Below are 21,780 nucleotides of genomic sequence, written 5' to 3'. Positions count from 1 at the left end.
GCGTTTGCTGTCTGTAGCTGACTTCTCAATTCTGGCGCTGCCTGCATTTGTTCTTAAGACTTGGACTTGTGCAGTCAGAATGAGCCTCTCTGCGTTTTCTTCAGTTTTCCTGCTCTTACCTATTGCTAGCTCTTGTTATTATCTACTTTGGCGGCAACTTTCTTAATGTACTGGCCATGTAATACTTTGCATTGCTGTGTCTCCTTTCTGTTCTTCACCTGGTCTTTCTTTGTATGCCAGTTTGGTCTCTCTAATTCTCAGTTAAGCCTTCATGATCTAGTACAGACATGTCAAACACAAGGCCCGGGGGCCGGATCCGGCCCACAAAGTGGTTTCATGTGGCCCGCGAAGCCATCCTGGAAACAGTGAGGGAATGGCCTCCACTGCCTTGGCCCTTGCCCAGAGACCCTTCTGCCAGAGACCCTCAGATCTGTCCCACTCCTGCCCAGGCCCCCATAGGCACCCTTGATGTGAACGATGTAGAGCTGGCCATGCCCACCCAGTAGGCCATATGCACTCTAGCCACGCCTACCCAGTAGGCCCCGCCCACCCTGGCCATACCCACCCGGCCCCCTGAGGGCAACCGCAATGCTGATGCGGCCCTCAATGAAATTGAGTTTGACACCCCTGATCTAGTAGGTTCAGTGTTTCTTCATTGTCCTTCAGATATTATTCTAATGCCCTTTTTTCTTCTTCAACCGCCTGGTGTATTTGTAATGTTCTACTCCCACCTATGCTTTCCTGTAAGTAACACCTTTCAATATTGCTGCATGGGTGAAGGGCATTATTCACTGTCATTCTTTTTCTGGTCTTACTCATTGTGGCTTTTAGTTCTGTTTGACCCCAGACCACTATTGCAGATGTGTATCTAATGACTGGACTTACCCATATGTCAATTGCCTTGACGGTATTTCCTCCATTGTGTTTAGACTTTACAATCTTCTTCATTCTCATGATTTTTTCACCACTAACCACCTTCTTGACTTCAGTGTGCTTGTTGTCAGCTTGAAGGATGCACAAATATTTATACTGGCTGTCTTCATCTAGACTCTTGATATTATTTTATCTTTGGTTCCTTCAGTTTTCATTATTTCTCACCTGATAATGGTGAGGGCGGCACATTTGTCCATTCTAAACTCCATTGCAATATAAAATAATAGTTGATCTTTGCAGAAATATCTATTTCTGCTTCATTCTACTGTTATTTTTTCCTAATATTCTTAACTCACACTTTCACACAACGAAGTAGATAAAGCACACTTTGTCATACAAAGCTTTGCTTCTTAAACATCAGTTCATAACGGGCCACGTACTACTCATTGTTTTGCTGCCAGTATTTGCATAGCAACATATCCATTTTCCCATAATTAGTAAACTACCAAAGCATATTCATTTTTTAAATTTGCTTTGCGTTTTCATACAAAAGTAATACAGAATAATTTTAATTTTTTGCCCAACGTGGCTACCTTTGTCTTTAATATATTAATTTTAAGTCTAAATCCTTATTGCATTATATGGTCTATAAACTTTGCTATAAATTATCTAAATTTTTTGCCAACAGTAATGGCTAAAATGGATATCATCTGCATACTAAGCTAAACCTACATTGTGTTGCTAAACTCACTATGAACTATATTCTACACTACTACACTACAGGTAATCCTTGAATGACTGTTTGAAGATACAAAGGCACTGAAAAAAATGACTTATGACCATTTTTCACACTTATGACCATTGCAGCATCCCCATGGTCACATGATCAAAATTTGGCTGCTTGGCAGCTGACTCGTATTTGTGATAGTGGCTGTGTCCCAGGGTCATGTGGTCCTCTTTTGCAACCTTCTAACAAGTAAAAGTCAATGAGGAAGCCAGATTCACTTGAAACTAACTTAACAATTGCAGTGATTCATTTAACAACTGTGGCAAGAAAGGTCATAAAATGGACAAAACTCACTTAACAAATGTCTCACTTAGCAACAGAAATTTTGGGTTTAACTGGTCAAGGATTATCTATGTAGTAGTATGTTGTAGATCTATATTATTGCATTTTTCTAATATTATACTATACTAAACTAAACCTACATATACACTCTAATGCACAGGTCTGCAACCTGCGGCTACGGAGCCACATGCGGCTCTTTCAGCCGTCTCCTGCGGCTCCCAGTCCTCTGCCATGCGCAGTCCAAAAAAAAAAGTGGGACTAAAAAAGTTCAACCAATCAATTCAAATATGCAGGGTAGGTGCATATCTCGCCTTGGCTCCACTCTTCAGTCAAACCCTGTTCTGCGCATGCACGCATGTACACACGTGCGCACACATTTTTTGCAGCTCCCAGTTTTTCCTTTTGGGAGGGAACCGGTTCCGAGTGGCTCTTTCACTGTTTCAGGTTGCTGACCCCTGCCCTAATGTCATCACAAGCGTTCCTTATATTTTTTCAAGGGAATGTCACACATCCTTATCTTAATCCACATTCAGTGTTGAACTATTCACTACACATTTCTTATATTCCCTTGCATTATTTATTTACTTGGTAGGTTTATATCCCATCTCATTTTTATAGCTCTAACAAACCTATGGAGTTGGGCTGTGAAAGGGCGGTTGCTCTAAGTTCACCCAGACTCACACTGTGAATTTCTATGGCTATTTCTATTACTTGCATCTAGATCTCCCCAATTCTCATCCTGCATTTTAGCCATTGCCCACCGTAGTTCTATTTTCTAAGAATGCTTACAAGCAGCTTTTTCTTGGAAATATTGTAAAAATAAAGCTAGATTTTTCTGTTTCTGCATTGTGTTATGCTAGATTCCTAATTACTTTTTTAATTAAAAGAATCTTTTAAAAATGAATGGAACGTAGAGCCTATTGAATCACAAGAGATATGTTTGTAGGTACATCATTACTTGTAGAAATTGCATTGCACATTTAAAGAACCTTATATTGAATTATGCATTATGAATTTTAAAACACGATACGATCACATATTGCACTAAGCCAAAATAGGCAAGTACCGTCAGTGGTATATGACGCAGGCTAACTATCTAAAATATATAAATGAATATGAAACTAGTGTTGGAATTGTGAAAAGGAAGAGGGCTTTTTTATCATGCATAGTGACTTGTGAAAAAGCAAAAAAGTGTAAATCCATACAATGATGCAGAAACTATTGCAGACTAATATGATGAAATCAGAATTACTATATTTCTACAGGATTTTATGGACAAGGAATTAAAAAAATAAAGTAAATTAATATTTTACATAGTAACTATGGCAATTGTTGTATTCAAAAACTTGGAAAAGCAAAGAAATGCCTACAGTGAATTATAAAATTATCCGAACTTGCAAAAATGGCATAGCTGACCAATTTGGTCAAAGAATAAAATGACAAAGATTTTTTTGAAAACCTGGAAGGCACTATTGTATAATTTCTTTTTTTAATTTTTAATTTCTTTTTCATTTTCTCTTTTTTTTGTCTGCTTCTACCATATTGAAAAATTATTTTATATACATACACACCCACACCCACACCCATAAAAGTACATAATTATGCAAACATTGCTATCCCATAAATACTTGAAATCAAGGTTTTTAACAGTGATCTCTTGAATTGACCGTATTAGCTGAATTTGCTCATGAAACTAAGCTATAATAGCAGGGTTGAATAATTTATGCAAAGCCATGATAGAGTTGATTTTAAAATTTTACATAGTGTGTTATGAGAATCTTTGCAAACATTAGCTCAAATGTGTTATGCCTGCTATAGTCATTCCTTAGTTGGTATTTCCTGTTAGATGTTATCCAAAACTTTCCTGTGTTCCACTAGAAATATCCAACATTTATAATTTCTCTCTTTTCCATCCTACCAGGCAAGAGGAGACTGCTTTTTCTTGTTGTCCAGCAAATAGTTTATAGAACTGTGCATTGGGGGGGAGCAGGGGGGGGGTTGTTACCATATATTTACATAATCCTAACAGTGGAGTCAAATGAACATCCTTAACAAAGGAAATGTCTAGAATTGAAAGTAACAATCTTCCTTTGATATGCCAGTAGGAACAAGAAGATTGCCAGTAATGCTTGTGAACTTGTAAACAATAATTACAATATATGTACATGTTGACAGATGTTGCATAATATGCCAGAGATGGTGAAGTGTTTTTATAATGCTTTTCAACAAATCAACTTCAGACTAGCAATTACTATTCTGCTAGGATCCCCCAGTAAAAAAACAAAATCCTTATGTTGAAATAATTATATATAAGCCTGGTCATAAACGTAGAAATTATATTATGTAAGGCAAAAGGGAAGACATCTCTTTCTCCAGACATTGATCAACGGCATCTTCTGGTTGCTAGAGTCAACATGACCGTTGGTGAGACATTCTGATACCACTAATTCTTCATTCTGGAAGCCCCGATAGGTTCCCATGCTTACTGCAAATAGGACATAAAATGGTCTCATTTTCTAATTCTGATTTTGCTTATTTATTTGAAGCACATTTTTTTCAGACTTAGGATAATTTGTTTTTTACATTCCAATCTCTGCTTTATGGCTATTGCTTTATTAAGCCAAAGACACAAAACCAGGCTTTAGAAATATTCTGATCTCTTTCCCAGCACACAAGATTTCAGAGATGGAGAAAGAAGGAAGAGCAAGGGAAAATGCTTGAAGTCCACATTTGCAGGACCAGGTTTTAGATGAAGTCTAGTTAGAGGTTGAGGCTGCACATAATGCTGTTATAATATTAATATAAAGTAGCTTCTGAGGTTTCTGGAATTAAAAGAAGTAAACAAATTATTCCTGAAAATAGGAAGTTGATTGTATAGAAATCCCTTTATTCTTATGCAAAAGACAATATTTTTTAGTGGTAGGAAACAAAAGGAGGGAGAATTAGTGGATAGTTTTGTGGTAACAAAGTTGGATCCTGGAAATAATTTTACCTAGTAGGAAATGCTTAAACTGTCTGCAAATTTGAAACACATGTGAAAGCTTGTATACAGAGAGAGACTTTGATTCACACTTATAGCAAGCTATGCAAGCATTTTATTTGGATAAGCAAGTGATTTATCGTACTCTAGCTATAAACTAGGAACAAAGAGCAAATTAACCTTCGTCAGACACAGTTTTATAGCCTACGGTTGGTCCTCTTAATACGGACAGGAAGTCCCTCGAGAGTTCCAGACCGGCTCATGACTAGTGGTCATAAGAAGGAACAGTTGCCTCACTTTGCGTCCAAATTCAAGCTAGAGACAATAACAGACTTGCACCCAAACAGCGACCTCTAGTGGCTGCTCAGCAAATAAAAGGCTTGTCCTCAGGCATGTGTAGAGTGCCCCCTAGTGGAAGGGGGTTGTTTCTATTATTACTACTATTATTTTACATTTATTGGTCACCCAACTCCAATTGACTCTGGGTTATACCTCTTCAGAGAATGCAGTATTATTCCTGCTTCAGCTGGCATAACATTCCTTTTTCCATATATAATTTCCCTGCAATTATGCAGATGATTGCCATTAAAAATATTAATTACAGTTCAGAAATCTATATAAGTAATTAATTTATCATGGTCACATTGTAATATCTTAAAATGATAATTAAATTTCAGGGTTTATTATTTAAAGCCCAAGATCAAATCCCCCCACAAAAGACCCAACCCCACAATAAATATAGTAAAATATTTTTTTAAGAACGAAAATCCTGAGATAATAATGAACAGCTAACAATAGTGTTTGGGAGGAACCAGATGGTTTCTAAGAGCTATAGCTGTTGGATAAAAATGTTGCAACTTTCTTAGAAGTTTCTGAAAAGTGGTCACCCAAAGGAAGGATAATGGTATTCTGGTCACAGTGACAATATTAAATGAATAGCAATTGGGAAAAGTAAGTTCAGTTGTCAGTGGGAGTTTTAATAGCACATGTGAAATAGATTCTATCTATTTGACTGAATAGAAACAAGCATGGCTTTTATATCGGAGAATTATTTCCACCAGTTGTTGCCATAATAGGTAATGTACCAATTACACCAGTTTAAAGGATATTATAGAATATTTTTTAAAAAATTCAGGGACAGTCCAGGGAAAGGAGGGAATCATTTTATAAAAGAGGTTGCATATCTAGATTGAGCATCTAATTTAACAGAAAAATAACACCAATAATTTAGTAGGTTAAGATGGAAGCTGTTATGATTACTGAACAGTGCAATCGTATGCATATCTTCTCAGAATCAAATAACATTGGATTCGTTGCCCTTCAGATGGGTGAATATATGATATAAGGCTAAAATGGTAAATAAAATCCATATCAGCACTATAGACCTTTCTGCAGGATGAGCAACAAACAAATCTAATAAATGTATTTATTTATTAAGTGAATCAGTTTAAGTGAAAGCCCAAGATGCATTTTTTGCATACATTGCACTTATGCTGAATTTGATACATTGAATGCCTGTGAGTTCTTCATAGCAACACCCTTAGTTTCCCAAAGGATAAGTGGGGAGGCTTGGTTTTGATCATGGTATGTTTAAGTGGAAGGAATTTCTGTTTGGGTAGATTATTTTTGATGTCTGCCATTTTGCTACCTCCTTTTACAATACTGTAGTGGCGAATCTTTAATACTTGAGCTGCCTTCTTGATTTGTGTGTGCTGTGATCTGCTAAAAAGGCAGATTCTGGATCCAAGTCCTTGTTCCTTTCATGCTAATAAAAACTGTTTTTCTAACACTGTTCTAGTCTCCTTAAGGAAGATGTTATTAATAAAGCTCTATTAAGATACAAAGGGTCTCAGTGATCAAATATTTTGTGTCAGTAATAGAAGTAAGTTCCTTTCCCCATTTTTATTGGCAATATCATGGCTAAGACCTGAGCTCTTTCCTTTCAGAGGCGAGCAGAAATAACTAGTTAGGGTGTGTTCACAGATTTTAAAATGTTTAGTTGATAAGATTTATTTACCAAAATATCAATATTGGTGCCTTCTTTGATTTTCTTCTTTTCTTTGATTTTCTGGAATAAAATCTTGCAATATGTAATTTATAACATTAATGTTATATATGTATAACTTATAAACATAAATGTTATAAACAGCTAAAACATTTAACTCTATACAAAATTTTGTAATTAAGTCTGCCTTGAAATGAAATACTCTTTTGACTATTTTAATTTCCAACTCGTATGGTGCACTTTCACAATGAGGAGGGATGAGAACTAATTCAGCAGCTGATTTGGTGTGATTTCTTGTTTTTCTTCAAAGGGCCGAACCAAGAAGAAACCTGCTCCAGTGAAATATGAAGCTGGAGATCTTGTATGGGCCAAGTTCAACAGACGCCCGTGGTGGCCCTGTAAAGTTTGCCATGATCCTGTATTAGATACGCATTCAAAAATGAAAGGTAATCTACTCATCCTGCATTGTGCAATTTGGTATAATGAAGATCATTCAGTTTGTGGCATTTTGTAAATGATTTATTTGCATGATCAATTGATAGGGAAGAAATAGAAACAACATTCCTAAGCTAGTCATACTTGTCATGAATAAGATTTTCTTAATGGGGAGAATGGAAGTAGAGAATATTTGTTACATAATGAAAGGGTTTGTTTTGAGAGTGGATCAAGTTCAGAACAGTCCAGATTTCCAAAGCTCTCGAACGCCAGACAAAGGAACAACGGATGGAAACTGATCAAGGAGAGATTCAAGCTAGAAATAAGGAGAAATTTTCTGACAGGGAGGACAATTAACCAATGGAACAACTTTGCTTTCAGAAGTTGTGGGTGCTTCGTTATATTATGGAGTGGAAAAAGTGGATTGATTATATCCAGAACAAATATGGGACTAAAAAGTTTCACTTAGCATTTGAATAAGTTTTTTCTTTTTTCTTTTTTTTATGTGATATTAGTATTGCTTGTAGTCATTTCATATGAGCTAGAGTGCGATAGACTTAATAGTTTATTGTTGTTAGCATATGGTTGTTTATTATTGTTTTTACCTTTATACCTTGTATTTAGCTCTGGGAAGTCGGGGAGGGGGGAAGGGGAGGGGGGAGGGTTAGGGAGGGCTAGGAAGGGTTGGGTGGGGGGTGGGGGGAGGGATTGTTAAAGATAAAATGTATTGAAAAACTTTTCAATAAAAAAAAAGAAGTTGTGGGTGCTTCATCACTGGAGGCTTTCAAGAAGAGACTGGACAGCCACTTGTCAGAAATGGTATAGGGCAGGGGTCAGCAACCTGAAACAGAGAAAGAGCCACTCGGAACCGGTTCCCTCACAAAAGGAAAAACTGGGAGCCGCAAAAAAATGTGTGCACATGTGCGTACATGCGTGCATGCGCAGAACAGGGTTTGACTGAAGAGTGGAGCCAAGGCGAGATATGCACCTACCCTGCATATTTGAATTGATTGGTTGAACTTTTTTAGTCCCACTTTTTTTTTTTTGACTGCACATGGCAGAGGACTGGGAGCTGCAGGAGACGGCTGAAAGAGCCGCATGCGGCTCCGGAGCCGCGGGTTGCAGACCTGTGGTATAGGGTCTCCTGCTTAAGCAGAGGGCTGAACTAGATGGCCTACAAGGTCCCTTCCAACTCTGTTATTCTGTATTTCAAATAGCTGTTTTGAGGTAAAAATATTCTTGAACAGAATATTTCTGTCTTCCTGTGTATTATGCATATGATTGCAGTCATGCAGCAAAATTTTAAACTGATCTATTTTGACTTCAGCTATTTATGCATTGGATTTTAAAAAAAAAATGCATGTGAAGATATTTATAACTATAATCCTATGCAGTACAATAGTTTTGGTTTTTTCAGTTCTTAAGAATTCTTCAAATGCAACTACTAAGGCATTTTTAAAGTGCATATCTTTAAAAATAAAGTTTACAGTAGAAGGGGGCGGCAGAACAATCGTAGTTAAGGGGATATTTTAAAAAATCTAATTGCAATACAGAGTATATACAGTCCTCCTTAGTCGTTTAGCATCTGTTTGATGTTACAATGGAACTTAAAAAAAGCAACTTATGACAGGTTCTCACACTTTCAACCATCATAGCATCCCTGTGGTCACATGATCAAAATTTGGCGGATGGCATGTATTTATGACAGTTGCAGTATCCCAGGATCACATGGTTGCCATTCGTGTTCTTCCCAGCTGCCTTCTGACAAGCAGAGTCAGTGAGGGAAACCAGATTTGCTTAATGATCATGCCACCTTTTAAAGAAGAATATTTGTAGCTCAGGGTTGAAATGAAGGGTTCTTGATGCTGTCTGAGCTTGGTTGTTTTCTGGCAGATGTTTCATTACCCAAACTAGATAACGTCATCAGTGCAAGCGATGTATGTCATTAATGATATTATCTCCATTTGGGTAAATGTGGAGATTCTCAAATCATCCAAATCATGGTTGTCCCAAAGAACAGGAAGGTCCAGTTGCCTTTTGGAGAAAGCATCTTTGGGGTTTCATTTGGGTAATGTCTGCAAGAAAACAGCCAAGCTCAGGACCCCTCATAATAAACACCTTGCTTAGTAACAGAAGTTCCAGTCCCAGTTCTGGTCTTTTAAGTTGAGGACTACCTGTAAAGGAGATAGGGAAAAAGCTATCTCTTTACTCCTAGTTAAGTGTTATTAAAGAATAAGGCGAGGAGGGAGGAGGACATACAGATATAGCCATCTAATAATCATGAAAAGGGGAGTGGAAAGGATAGAGATTCCTGGGATAATAAACTTTTATTGTCAAAGTACAACATGTGTACATTGAGATTAGTTGAGCCTCCCCCCGTGCTCTCTCCCCCCAACACACAGTGACAACAAACCCTCCATCCTACCACACCGTGTGAACCAACTACACCACACACCGGCCTCCCAAGTCAATTCTGCATAAGTTCACAGAGATTATGTCCCATTTAAAAGCCTAACAGCCCAGGGATAAAAAGCTATTTTTCAGCCTGTTGGTACGGCTGGCTATATTCCTATATCTTCTACCAGATGGTAGGAGAGTAAAGAGATACCATCCAGGGTGTGAGTCATCCCTGAGAATCTTCCTCACTCTTCCAAGGCAACGAGCCCTGGCGATGTCATCCAGTGGTGTCAGGGAACAGCCCACAATGTCTTGTGCTGTGCTCACTACCCTCTGTAATACTTTCCTGTCCGCGGCTGTCAGACCAGCATACCAAACCACAATACCATACGAGAGGACGCTCTATAGTAGACCGGTAAAAGAGGGTCATTATCCGTTGTTCTGCCCTGTTCTTTTGCAAGACCCTAAGAAAGTGAAGCCTCTGTTGGGCCTTTCTAGCCACCTGGGTTGTGTTAACTTTCCAGGTCAGATCTTCACAGAGGTAGACTCCCAGAAATTTAAAGGAGGAAACTCTCTCTACACAGTCCTCCCCGATGTAAAGTGGGTCAGGTTCCTCCTTTTTTCTCCGGAAGTCTAACGCCATCTCTTTCGTCTTGCCAATTTTTAGGTGCAAGTTGTTGTTACTACACCATATGGATAGTTTTTGTACCTCCGCCCTATATGCTGTCTCATCCCCACCTGTAATAAGACACACCACAGTTGTATCATCTGGTTTCATTCCCCCAATTGCAGCTCGTTTTTTCTAAACCCTCCTCTCCCCACACAAATTCACCAATTGGAAAAGAAGACTCACTGTTTCCATTGGAAGGCATTTTTTTAAAAAAATTAATGGCCACAAGGAAAGCGCAGTTTTCAAGGTCTCTTGATGGACAAGGAAAAAAAGGTTAACTTTGTCCTCCCTCCTGTCCCCAAAATGGTTTGCTCTACTGCACATAGGAATTAGAGATCCTCCAGTGTTGCTGGATACTGCTCTGTAGTCCTCCTCATTGGCCATGTTGAACTGCCAGGAGTTGTGGTTCAGTGGTTTTTGACCTTGCCTGGATTCACCACTTCTGGATAATAGGAGTAGCTGAAGCTTAATATGGGGAACAAGGAAGCTCAGATGACCTTTGAGTGAACCACCGTAGACTGACTGCATCTTGCTCATGAAATAAAGCAGTAGCTATTGAGATGTATTTATTTATTAGATTTCTATTCTGCCTTTATTATTTTTTAAAAAAATAATTCAAGGTAGCAAACACATACAATATTCCTTCCTCCAACAATTTTCTCCATAATAACAGCCATGTGATGTGGGTTTGGGCTGACCCAAACTCAACCAGCTGGTTGTCATGCCTAAAGTCACAGTCTCCTGTCTTTAGGCCAGCTCCTTAATCACTACCTCAAATTGGCTCTTTTAATTTCAGAGATAAGCAGCTTCAGTTAAAATTAAGCAGCCTCTAGCAACATTGAGATTGCTTTGGAGCAATCCTTAGGATATTTAAAGAGAGAAAGGCTTATTCGTTTGGTTTACTTCTTTTAACAGTGAACTTTGAAGCCACTAGGGAAAAAGTTGAAAGATATCAAAAGGTGCTGAGAATGGTGAAGTTTAATGAAACACATTTTTAAATATACAGAGAGTGAAATGGGTTCTTACATACTACATGGGTGGTGGTGGTGGTGGGGTTTATGGGTTCTTATATTTTGAAACTTTAATCATGCAAATTACCTGGAGTCATATTTATTAAGTTTGTTTGCTGCCCATCTTACTGCAAGGTGACTCGGCTGATTACAACAATTAGGAGTTAGAGTTAGCTATATAAATTTGTTAAATAAATAAAATAATCACAGACAGAAAAAAAACATTGTTACTGGTCATTAAATGTTCTGGGGGTGTATATTTGGAAAGTAATGTATTTCCCTTGAGCTCCTGATTCTAAAAGGAAAGCTGGCAGAAATCATGCAAATGACCCTCCTATAAGGAAATGAACGTGCATTTCAATAACTTGTTTTAGGCTCCATTTGCTAAACCTAAATTGGCAGTTTCAGGCTGTTCTTTTCTGAACTTAGTACAAAATGTAAATACAGCTAATTTTATTTCAATAGTTACTAACCGCAAGCCATATCGAGAGTATTATGTGGAAGTATTGGGTGATCCATCCGAAAGAGCCTGGGTGATAGGAAAAGCTATTGTGATTTTTGAAGGAAGACATCAGTTTGAAGAACTACCTGTCCTTCGGAGAAGAGGGAAACAAAAAGAGAAAGGTTACAGGCACAAGGTAAATCTCTTGTTCTCATGCCTCCTGTGTTTAGACTTCTTGCTCAAACATAGCACATATAAGTAAGGATTCAGCCAAAGTGAACTTTGTTGAAAGAAGCATAGATTGCAGTTGAAATGAAATCACTTATATAAAATACCTTATTGAAATTAGTAGGATCTCAGTTTTATTTTGGTTATGGCCGTAATGTTTCAAGCTGTAATGACTGATATAATTTGAGACTTGAAACTTGTTAGTATAGTAATGTTTTATGTATTAGTATATTCAGAGAGCTGCCTAAAATGGATTAGAAAATGACCTTTTTCCTTTTCTTTTTTAATAAACCGGTAGAACTGATAATTTAGATAACAGGTCACAATATTTCTAATGATGAAGCATTTGCATTTGAAGTGCAGGTATAGAATAAGATGACCAGGATGGGACTATATTCTATTATTTTAGAATAATGGTTCCAGTAAGAACTTGTTTATTTCTGGTTCCTAACTCTGCATTCCTTTTTCCAATTCTGAAGTGCTATTATTAACTCTCCAGGGGATTTGAAGTATTCCAGGCTGACCAATGGAGTCCTTAACAATTCCATTAGGCTTCACTTAGAATCAGTATTAGTCAGGTTACCTGAATAATGCTGCTCAAATCTGCATTGTAAATTTTGTTATACATTGCAAATAAACTTTGTGAAGGAAAGTATGGTAATGTCTGAATGTGATACTATCATTTGCATATACATATTTATTTTCTAATTTTCTCTTGTCCTGTCTTCATTTACTTTAAGGTTCCTAAGAAATTTATGGCTAAATGGGAGATCAGCGTCGGCCTTACAACTGAATATCTTAAGCAGAATGGCATGAAAAAGTGTATCCGGACTTCTAGCAAATTGGAGAGCGTCCATTTAATGGGATCGTGTAAAAAGGATTCCTTAAACGAGCAGAGCAGGCATCTGAATGGATGTTTGAAACCATTACCGTTTGATTCTAAACATTTCTCCCATGATAAAGGGAAAATATTCACTAAATCACAAACGAGGAAGAACTCTGATGCAAGGAAGGGGAGTAGAATGAAAAAAGGCAGCACTAAGAGAGAGTGTGAAGGGAAAGTGCCAATGAGCAAAGTTAAAAATACAATTTTTGAAAACATGCCAGATAAGCAGGCATCTCATGAACTTTGCAGAGCAGCAGAAAGCCTTAAAGGTTCCAAGTGTACCGTGGAAAACTACTTGCTCTCTTCTTTCGGGGAAAGGCAATTTGAAAATAAACCTAAGAAAGCAGATTATAACATCTCTCAAAGAGACTGCCAACTTGAATCCCACAAAATAGATTTGAAGAAAAAGAAAAACCCCTCCGGCTTCATGTCCAGTTCAAAACAACAGCAGCCATATTCTGGAACTGAGGGTGGAAATGAGAGAAAAAAAGAAACGGACTCTGATGGCATCTGCGATCTAGAGCCTCTTGACCAAAATATGGCAGCAGCATATAGAGATCTAAAAATTTGTGACTCTGTGAACCAAACGGGAAAGGAACTGTCTTTGGGGCAAGGAAGCATTAAACGTCCTGTATCTCTCCCCAAAAGTAGCAACAGGAATCAGAAACCTCTGGGAGGCTCTTTCGATAGGAATACCCATGTCGAAACAGGAGGTGAGCAATTGCAGCAGCCATCCTTTGAAGCTGAGAGGAAGGCATCTGCTTACAGGAAGGACAATCTTACCACGGTAGATAAGCACACTACACTCCAAAGCAAAGGGTTTACAAGTCACATGGATATTAGACAGGTTGAGTTCAGAACTGTAAAATGCAAACATAAAGGATCTGCTGCTGCCACAGAATCATCTCTTAAGAAGGAGGAATGTACACCTGACTGCTGCTTTTCTACTACCAAAGGTGCTCCTGGGTTTCAGTTAGATACACCCGCCGAAAGTGGGAAGCTCGATGGCTCTAAACTGCCAAACAGCACTAGCGAGAAATCTTGTGATTCTGCTGAAATAGAAACAGCTGTTGTGAAACACGTACTTTCTGAACTGAAGGAGCTGTCCTATAGGTCCATGAATGATAAAGCTAAAGATGGTGGGTCACCTAAGACTGCCGTGCCCATTCTCTTTTCATCTGTCTCGGGGCAGAATCGCTTGCCAATTAAGCCTGATTACAAATACAGCACCTTATTGATGATGTTGAAAGATATGCATGACAGTAAGACAAAAGAGAAACAGATCATGACTACTCAGAACATTGTCTCCTACAGAAGTTCTAGCAGTGGTGAAAGTGCTGGAAGTGATACTCCGAGTGATTTGACATCTTTGACTACAATGGGAGCAACTCCTAAAATAGAAAAAAATCAAGACAGTGTTCAAGAACCAGAATGTCATAAACCCAAAGAAGGTCAGTCCTCTTTTTCACATGCTATCACAACCAAGTTGATCAATCTTGGTGCTAAAAAAAGGGAACTCACAAATACGGCTGTTCCTGATACACACTGCACCGCAAGGCGCAGCTATCCAAAATCTAAGCACCTATCTAAACCAATAGTTAACACAACATCAAAGAGCAAATCATTAAAACATTTATTCAATACAGCAGAGAGTGTGTCCCACCAGCACAGAGCTACCCAAAGCTCAGTTGCTAGATCTCTAGACAGAACCAAGGAAGATTTTGCAAGGAAAGTACCTTGGGAGTTGGTGCGACACTCCCCTGGTGAAGACTCCTCAAGTTCCTCTGATGGCAGTTTAGTTCATATAAAAATGATGTCAGAATCTGGTAAAAAGAAAGAGAGCTACAGGCCCTTTGAGAATGGGGTGTGCCTAGAGTTGGAAACAGGACTGAATAGAGAAGGCTCCATGGGGGATGAGTCTAAAGATGTAAGCCACGTAGCACCCAAAAAGCGATGGAAGCGTTTTAACCAAAGCAGTTCTAAAGCTGGTAAGCACATCAGTAGCTCTAGGAAAGCAGGAGGGGAAATATTTTGGCCATCTTTGGCTGGTACTTGAACGAAACTATTTTGATGGAGTGGGAGACTTCTCCTTGCTTTTCAGGGTGATTAAATAAGACTCCTAACAGGCAAAGTTTGTGAAAACCTTTTAGCTGAGTAATGTTTTCTTGTTTATAATAAGAACTTCAAGTGGGTTGTTTGATTTCCTATATCTGCAGGTGGGATGTACTGTGAAACCCTGGAGATAAAAATCATTTTTAGAAAGGTAGACTAGAACTTGGTTCTTTGACATCTAATTTTCCAGGATAATTCTCCGTTAATACAATAAACGTGCAGTGAAATGTGTGCCCATACAGGTAGTTTGAAGTGGTATATCTGTTAAATTACTTCATTATCTCATTTGTAGGTTGTGAGAACTTGGTCTTGCAAGGATAATTAACTAAGCTTACTTTGACAGGAGAGAAAATCTTAGGAGAATATTGAGGTCATATATTACGTTGTATTGAATTCTTTCAGCACTTCCCTTCTTCTGAGCTTAATTTAGACTTCTAATTTTTAAAAGTTAAATCAGCAACTATCCCAGCAAATACATTTAGGGTTGTTTTTTTTTACTTTGCGAAAGGACATTATTTTCAAATGAAACTGTTGTGGAATTAAGCCCAGCTGAACTACAAGTGATTCAAAATGGTGAGAATTTTAGTGTGTGTGTTGCTTAATCCTACACACAACTAGATGGTATAAATAAATCTTATTAGAAACAAAAATGTGGTTTATATGTGGCAAGCAGTGTAAGGTGTAGAATGGAGTGCATTAGGCCTAGCATATCTGGGTTACACATACCCAGATGACAATTAGGTAGATGGCAATAATTCTGAATCTCTTCGCTGCTATCTAGGTTTGCCTCAATTATTGCAGTGCAGGGATAATATGCCAAGTCTGTATCGTTTCAATCTGTGGGCTGTAAATTGTATTTTTAAGTGTTCCCTTATTCATGTCCAACCTTGGGTTACCTGTTGTTATGCTGTTCCCCAAATCCTAAGTAGTTGCTCAAGTCCTGCCAGACAATAATAATTTGACAGAATAGAAGTGTTGTTTAATGTATGAGAAATTAATTTATTAACTATAGTTTATATGAATAACTCATCCTTACTTGAAGAACCTCTGCAAATAGACAATCAGAGTAGAAAACAATGGGCTGAAGTACAACTATCCTCTTCTCATATAGTAGTATGTATTTTATGTCCTGCTTTGTTTTAATTGAGGAAACATTGAAAACAAAATCTCCACCAGAGGTTAAAATGGTATAACCCATGTTCTCATTTCAGTAATGTGTCATGTGGAGGTAGGTTGAGATCTGAAAGATCAATTATAGTTTGGTAGTGGCAAAAATATTAATTTGTAACTTCTTTATGTAAAAAATGTATGCTCATACTTATGTGCTTATATGAATAAGTTTAGGAATTAAGGAGGTTGCTATCATAAACTGCATCTCCTTCTCCTGTTTTATAAAAAGTAAATTAACCACACTCATAATTAAGTTGCTCCCAAATATGACCTCAGATTTAGTCTGATAGATCCACTTTATATTGAAAATATGCAATATGCATAAAAAACAGATACTTGATTAAACTTTCATCATATAGGCTGATGTTTTAGTAGAACAGAGGTAATATTGCAAGTAGCTGATCCTGCCTAACAGTAAGTCGGTTTTTGCACTTTTTAATCTAATGTGAGCGCCTGTTACTCGTCCCAGCTTCTGCCAACCTAGCAGTTTGAAAGCACGTAAAAATGCAAGTAGAAAAATAGGGACTACTATGGTGGGAAGGTAACAGCGTTCCGTGCGCCTTTGGCGTCTAGTCATGCCGGCCACATGACCACGGAGTCATCCTCGGACAAGCGCTGGCACTTCGGCTTTGAAATGGAGATGAGCACCGGCCCCTAGAGTTGGAAACGACTAGCACGCATGTGCAGGGGAACCTTTACCTTTACCTTTAGTGTTTGAAGGTAGCTACTTATACATTATATTGGTTTTGTGGGCTCAGCACTAGTTACAGTACCAAAAGATTTCTAGGTGGCTTAAGTGTTGATTTTAACTTATAAAATCCATATAACTTGGGACTTGGATACCTGCGGAATCAATTATTTCATATGGAGCCTGTTGATCCAATGTGCATACCCTGGGTAGGAACCCTAAATGGAGAGAGGAGAAATTCAATGCTTCTAAGATGGTTGAAAGGTTTACCATAGTCAGTGGGATTGACCATTGCTGAGAAGTCTTAAAACAGTCAAGAGGGACACAATTCCCCTCATCTAGATCGTTGCCGTTCATCCCATGAAGTTTCTGCTACTTGCTCAGACCTGAATTCTGACTGAAAGGAATCAGATAATCCAGTTTGTTTGGGGCATAAAGTACCATTACAGCCTTCCCCAGAACTGGGAGTTTTAATAATGGATAATAGTTTTCTAACACGGCAAAATCAAGGGAGGGCTTCTTCATGAGCAGGGGTATCACCACTTTTTTCAAGGAGGATAATACTTCATCCAGTTTTGTTCACCATGATGTAAAAAAGATGTTGAGACTAGAAAGGGTATAGAGAAGAGCAACAAAGATGATTGGGGGACTGGAGGCTAAAACATATAGGGAACGGTTGCTGGAATTGGGTATGTGTAGTTTAACAAAGAGAAGGATGAGGGGTGACATGATAGCAGTGATCCAATATCTCAGGGGCTGCCCCAAAGAAGAGGGAGTCAAGCTATTCTCCAAAGTGTCCAAAAGCAGGACAAGAAGCAATGGATGGAAACTAATCAAGGAGAGAAGCAACCTAGAACTAAGGAGAAACTTCCTGACAGTTAGAACAACTAACCAGTGGAACAACCTGCCTCCAGAAGCTGTGAATGCTCCAACACTGGAAGTTTTTAAGAAGAGACTGGACAGCCATTTGTCTGAAATGGTATAGGGTTTCCTGCCTGAGCAGGGGGTTGGACTAGATGACCTCCAAGGTCCCTTCCAACTACTACTACTACTACTACTTCTGATTATTATTATTATTATTAGTAGTAGTAGTATTACTATTAGTATTATTAGTATTATTATCCTTCACCAACTTTGACTTCCCTCCCTGACACAGTTGATAAACCCTCACCTTCCTCAAGGGACCAGGTCAGGCAGGATTTCCATTGACATGTGGGAGAACTGATACTCTCCATTTCACCAGAGTGCTCAGAATGAAATGAACTATGGATAACATTGCAAGACACTTACCTCTGTTACTTCCATTGATTCTGTCCTTTTGGCATCTAGTTTTGAGCAAGTGTAATTTTACTGGCAAAATGTTTTGTGCTTGTGGGCAGATTTTTCCCAACTCTTGCTACACAAAAGGAAGTGGGTCATACTGCAGGGACAGTCTGTCAGCACAATAAAGACAGATAAGAATACTTCACCACACATATCACTATGGCATAAACTCATATATGAGCTCGTATGGGTTTCTTTAAGCCCACTCCTATCTTCCTTCACCAATGCTCCTGGTGTTTCATTTCGCAGAACTTCTTAGTAAAATGCTGGGCACCTTGGGATGAATGAACAGGAGAGAGAGCACTCAAAAGCCATCTTGTCAAGCACCTTGGTTAGTTGAAAGCCATGCAAATCCATAAAGTATTAGGGTTCTCCTACTCTGCAGAATTTTGAGGGGATGATTAATGTTAGGCACTCCAATGGCAAAGACTACCAATCTCATCCTCAAGCATAGATTACCAGCAGTTGCTCCAAGGTGAATACTTGATATGATGGGTGACTGCTTACATTTATGTTGGATGTAAATATTTTCAACCGTTTTCGTTTTCATTACATCATAATCAAAAGCTTTTCTTGTATAAGGTAGAGTTCAGTAGCATGGCAATTATGGATATCATAGCATATGAGATTCTGGCCAGGAGTAAGAGTAACTCTTAACAGGCAAACTTTGAAGACAAGATGGTAAAGCTGGCTGCATCCTATTGGTTTTCCAGACTTGTGGGGCTAAGGGGGATGCAGATGGAATCTTCTCTGAAGAAGTGAAATTGATGTTTAGAGGGAAAAGATACATAAAAATCCCCCCAAAAGAAATAAAGAGTTTGCGATAATGATGATAGTAAAGACGATGGTGATATTGTTGAGCTAGGAAACAATGGAAGATTTTATCCCACTCCCATTGTTCCTTTTTGAAATCTGTGAAGCTGTTTCTCTTTTCTCTCAGTTATAAATGCAGAGAAGAAGCGCCTTAGAAAACCAAGTAAGAGGCTTCTAGAATATGCAGAGGAATATGATCACATATTCGCATTGAAGAAGAAGAAAAAGAGTCAGGAATCATTTCAAAAGGTGGGTGTTGAATTAAACTAGGAATTTATGAAAATGGGGAAAACATAATTTTTTCATGCCTAAAAATTAGGACTAGAATTCAAAATAGGAGCAAGTGTCTTGAGTGGGGAATTTCCTCTTCTGACTACAGTTTCTGATTAATGTGTAAATATACAGGTAGTCATTTGGTGACTGTCTCATTTAGTGACTATTCATGGGACAATGATGAAAAAATAACTTTACAACCAGTCCTTGCATTTAACAACTTTTGTAGGTCTGTAAAGCAAAGAAAACCTGAAGAAAGATTATGAGGACACTCTTGGTTTCACTTAGTGATGGCTTTGCTTAACAACTGAGTTGCTGGTCCCCATTGCAATAAACAAGGACTATCTGTAGTAGGAATGAGAAGGGATGGTTAGTAAATACCAATAAATGACCCAAGCACTCGCAAATATCTGATTCCTCCTATAAAGGAAGCTTTTTTTAATATAATAAACTACTTTTAGATAATGCTTGTTTCCTACAAAAGAATAAGATTTGAGTATATCACCAGTTAGAAAATTGTTCACAGAAGTATTATAGTACTTGCCAATCTACCTTGAGTACATCATGTTTAATCTCTAAACTACCGTCAGATTACTGCAGTTCTTTAAATGTATAATTAGGGGTGAGAGGAATACATTTGGTTATGAATAAAATAAAGAATTAAAAAGTTCTTTTACTATCTGGTTTTTCCTCAATATGTAACCTTTTTTTAATCATTAAAACCAGTAAAATAAACCAATTGTATTTTTAAAATTATAAGTCTTTTATTTTTTTTAAAGTACGTATCTTATGGAACATGGGAGTTGCTTTTGCAAATAGCATCACCGTGATTATTTTTCCCCCTTCATTCTTAGAACTGTCTACTGGCTCTCCATGATCCAAAGTCATCAACTTATTGCTTCCCTCATTCCCACTTTTAATGGTTATCTGGTCAGAGAAGAAAGTCAGAGAAACCTCTAACTTAGCGATACTTTTATCATGGCGTGTAATTTATTGGGGGAGAGAAGGAATATTAGTTATGGAAATACCATGTAGTGGAAACATTGTCTCTTCATTATTTCTCATTTTAATCTTCCTTTTTAAAAAACAGAAGTTTATTGTATGCCTGCACAATTGCTTTCCCTAGTAGAGCCAAAAGAAAACTTTTATTTTCATTGACTGCTACCTAAAACATGCTGAAATATGACCATATCCTATATAAGTTTGCTCATGATTAGCACTGATTCCTGGTATTGCTGTGACCACTATTTCTTTGTTGATCACTGCTAATAGACACGTTCTCTGGAGAGGTCTGAAACCAAACAGAAAAGCAGCATTGAGAAACAAGCACGTAATAAACATCTGGAGCAGAAGCCCTTGGACTCCATCTCATCCGCTTCTTCATCAAAAGAATCTCCTCCAGTCCTTGAGGCTGAGCGTCCTCTGTCAGATGAGCCTGATGTCCATTCCAGGGAACCAAGATTAGAAATGCCAGTTTTGACGTTATCTTCACCAAATGTGTTGGAATCTGTTGCCTCTGCTGCTGATTCCCATTCACAGGGAGAAGAACCAATAATGAAACCAGGTATCAAGATAACATTTTCTGTGTAACTCCATTTGAAAACCTAAGATATTGCAGTATTTATTTATTTATAAGTATTTATTAGGTGGGTTTCATTTATACCTTGCCTTTCTACCCAGGCAAATATTGAAGTAATATAATTTAAATAAAACAAATAAATCCCATCCCAGGCTAAAATTAAGATTAAAATAGGTACCAGAAACATTTAACAACTAAAGGTTTTGAGAAAGAGAAAGCCTTTATTAAATTGTGTAAATTATTCTTTTGGAAGCATTCTACTTCACAATTTTATTGTGTTTAAAAATATTGCTTACGGTATGTATATAATTCTGTCTGCCTCAATGTTTATAACTGACAAAATGTATAAATACAATTTTCAGACTTCTAGCTTACAAAATGTCAGTTTATAACAGGTTTTTTTTTGTAATGTCTTGAGAATTACGTTAATTACTATGTAGAGATTGAAAACACATTTTAATGTGAATATGGAATATATTCTTCTATATTGTTTCCAGGCATTTCTATTCCACTAAGCATAAGAAAATCACTGTGGTACTCTTACATTTTCTAATTTGCTAGTTAGACTAATTATGGTAAAACAACCTGTTAAGAGGAATAAATCCAGCCAGATCTAGAATTTTTCATGTTTGACATGTCTTTAGTTTTTCTTACATCTCCCTTTTCCCGAGAACCATCAATCCCCAGGTAAAGATCCTTTAGGTCAGGGGTGTCAAACTCACAACATCGCGTGACATGTCGTGACATATCGTGACTTTTTCCTCATTGCCAACAATGGGATGGGCGCAGTTTTGGCACGATACAACCGGCCCATGGGCCGGCAGTTT

General features: G+C 37.9%; 1 protein-coding gene across 1 annotated transcript in view; it reads left to right on the top strand.

The window, feature by feature from the left end:
• The window catches only part of NSD1 (nuclear receptor binding SET domain protein 1), a 73,145-nt gene that overhangs the window by 20,212 nt on the left and 31,153 nt on the right, over positions 1–21,780 (top strand). The window contains exons 3-7 of the mRNA XM_083352944.1: positions 7,238–7,373; positions 11,905–12,077; positions 12,850–14,446; positions 19,229–19,350; positions 20,647–20,938. Coding sequence (XP_083209070.1) covers positions 7,238–7,373; positions 11,905–12,077; positions 12,850–14,446; positions 19,229–19,350; positions 20,647–20,938 — 2,320 coding nt within the window. The remainder of the gene's footprint in view (positions 1–7,237; positions 7,374–11,904; positions 12,078–12,849; positions 14,447–19,228; positions 19,351–20,646; positions 20,939–21,780) is intronic.

The sequence above is a fragment of the Vipera ursinii genome (genome assembly GCF_947247035.1).
Source record: "Vipera ursinii genome assembly, chromosome: 2".
NCBI classification, from domain to species: domain Eukaryota; kingdom Metazoa; phylum Chordata; class Lepidosauria; order Squamata; family Viperidae; genus Vipera; species Vipera ursinii.
The sequence above is the reverse complement of the archived record's forward strand: the minus strand, read 5'-3'. Positions and strand labels throughout refer to the sequence as shown.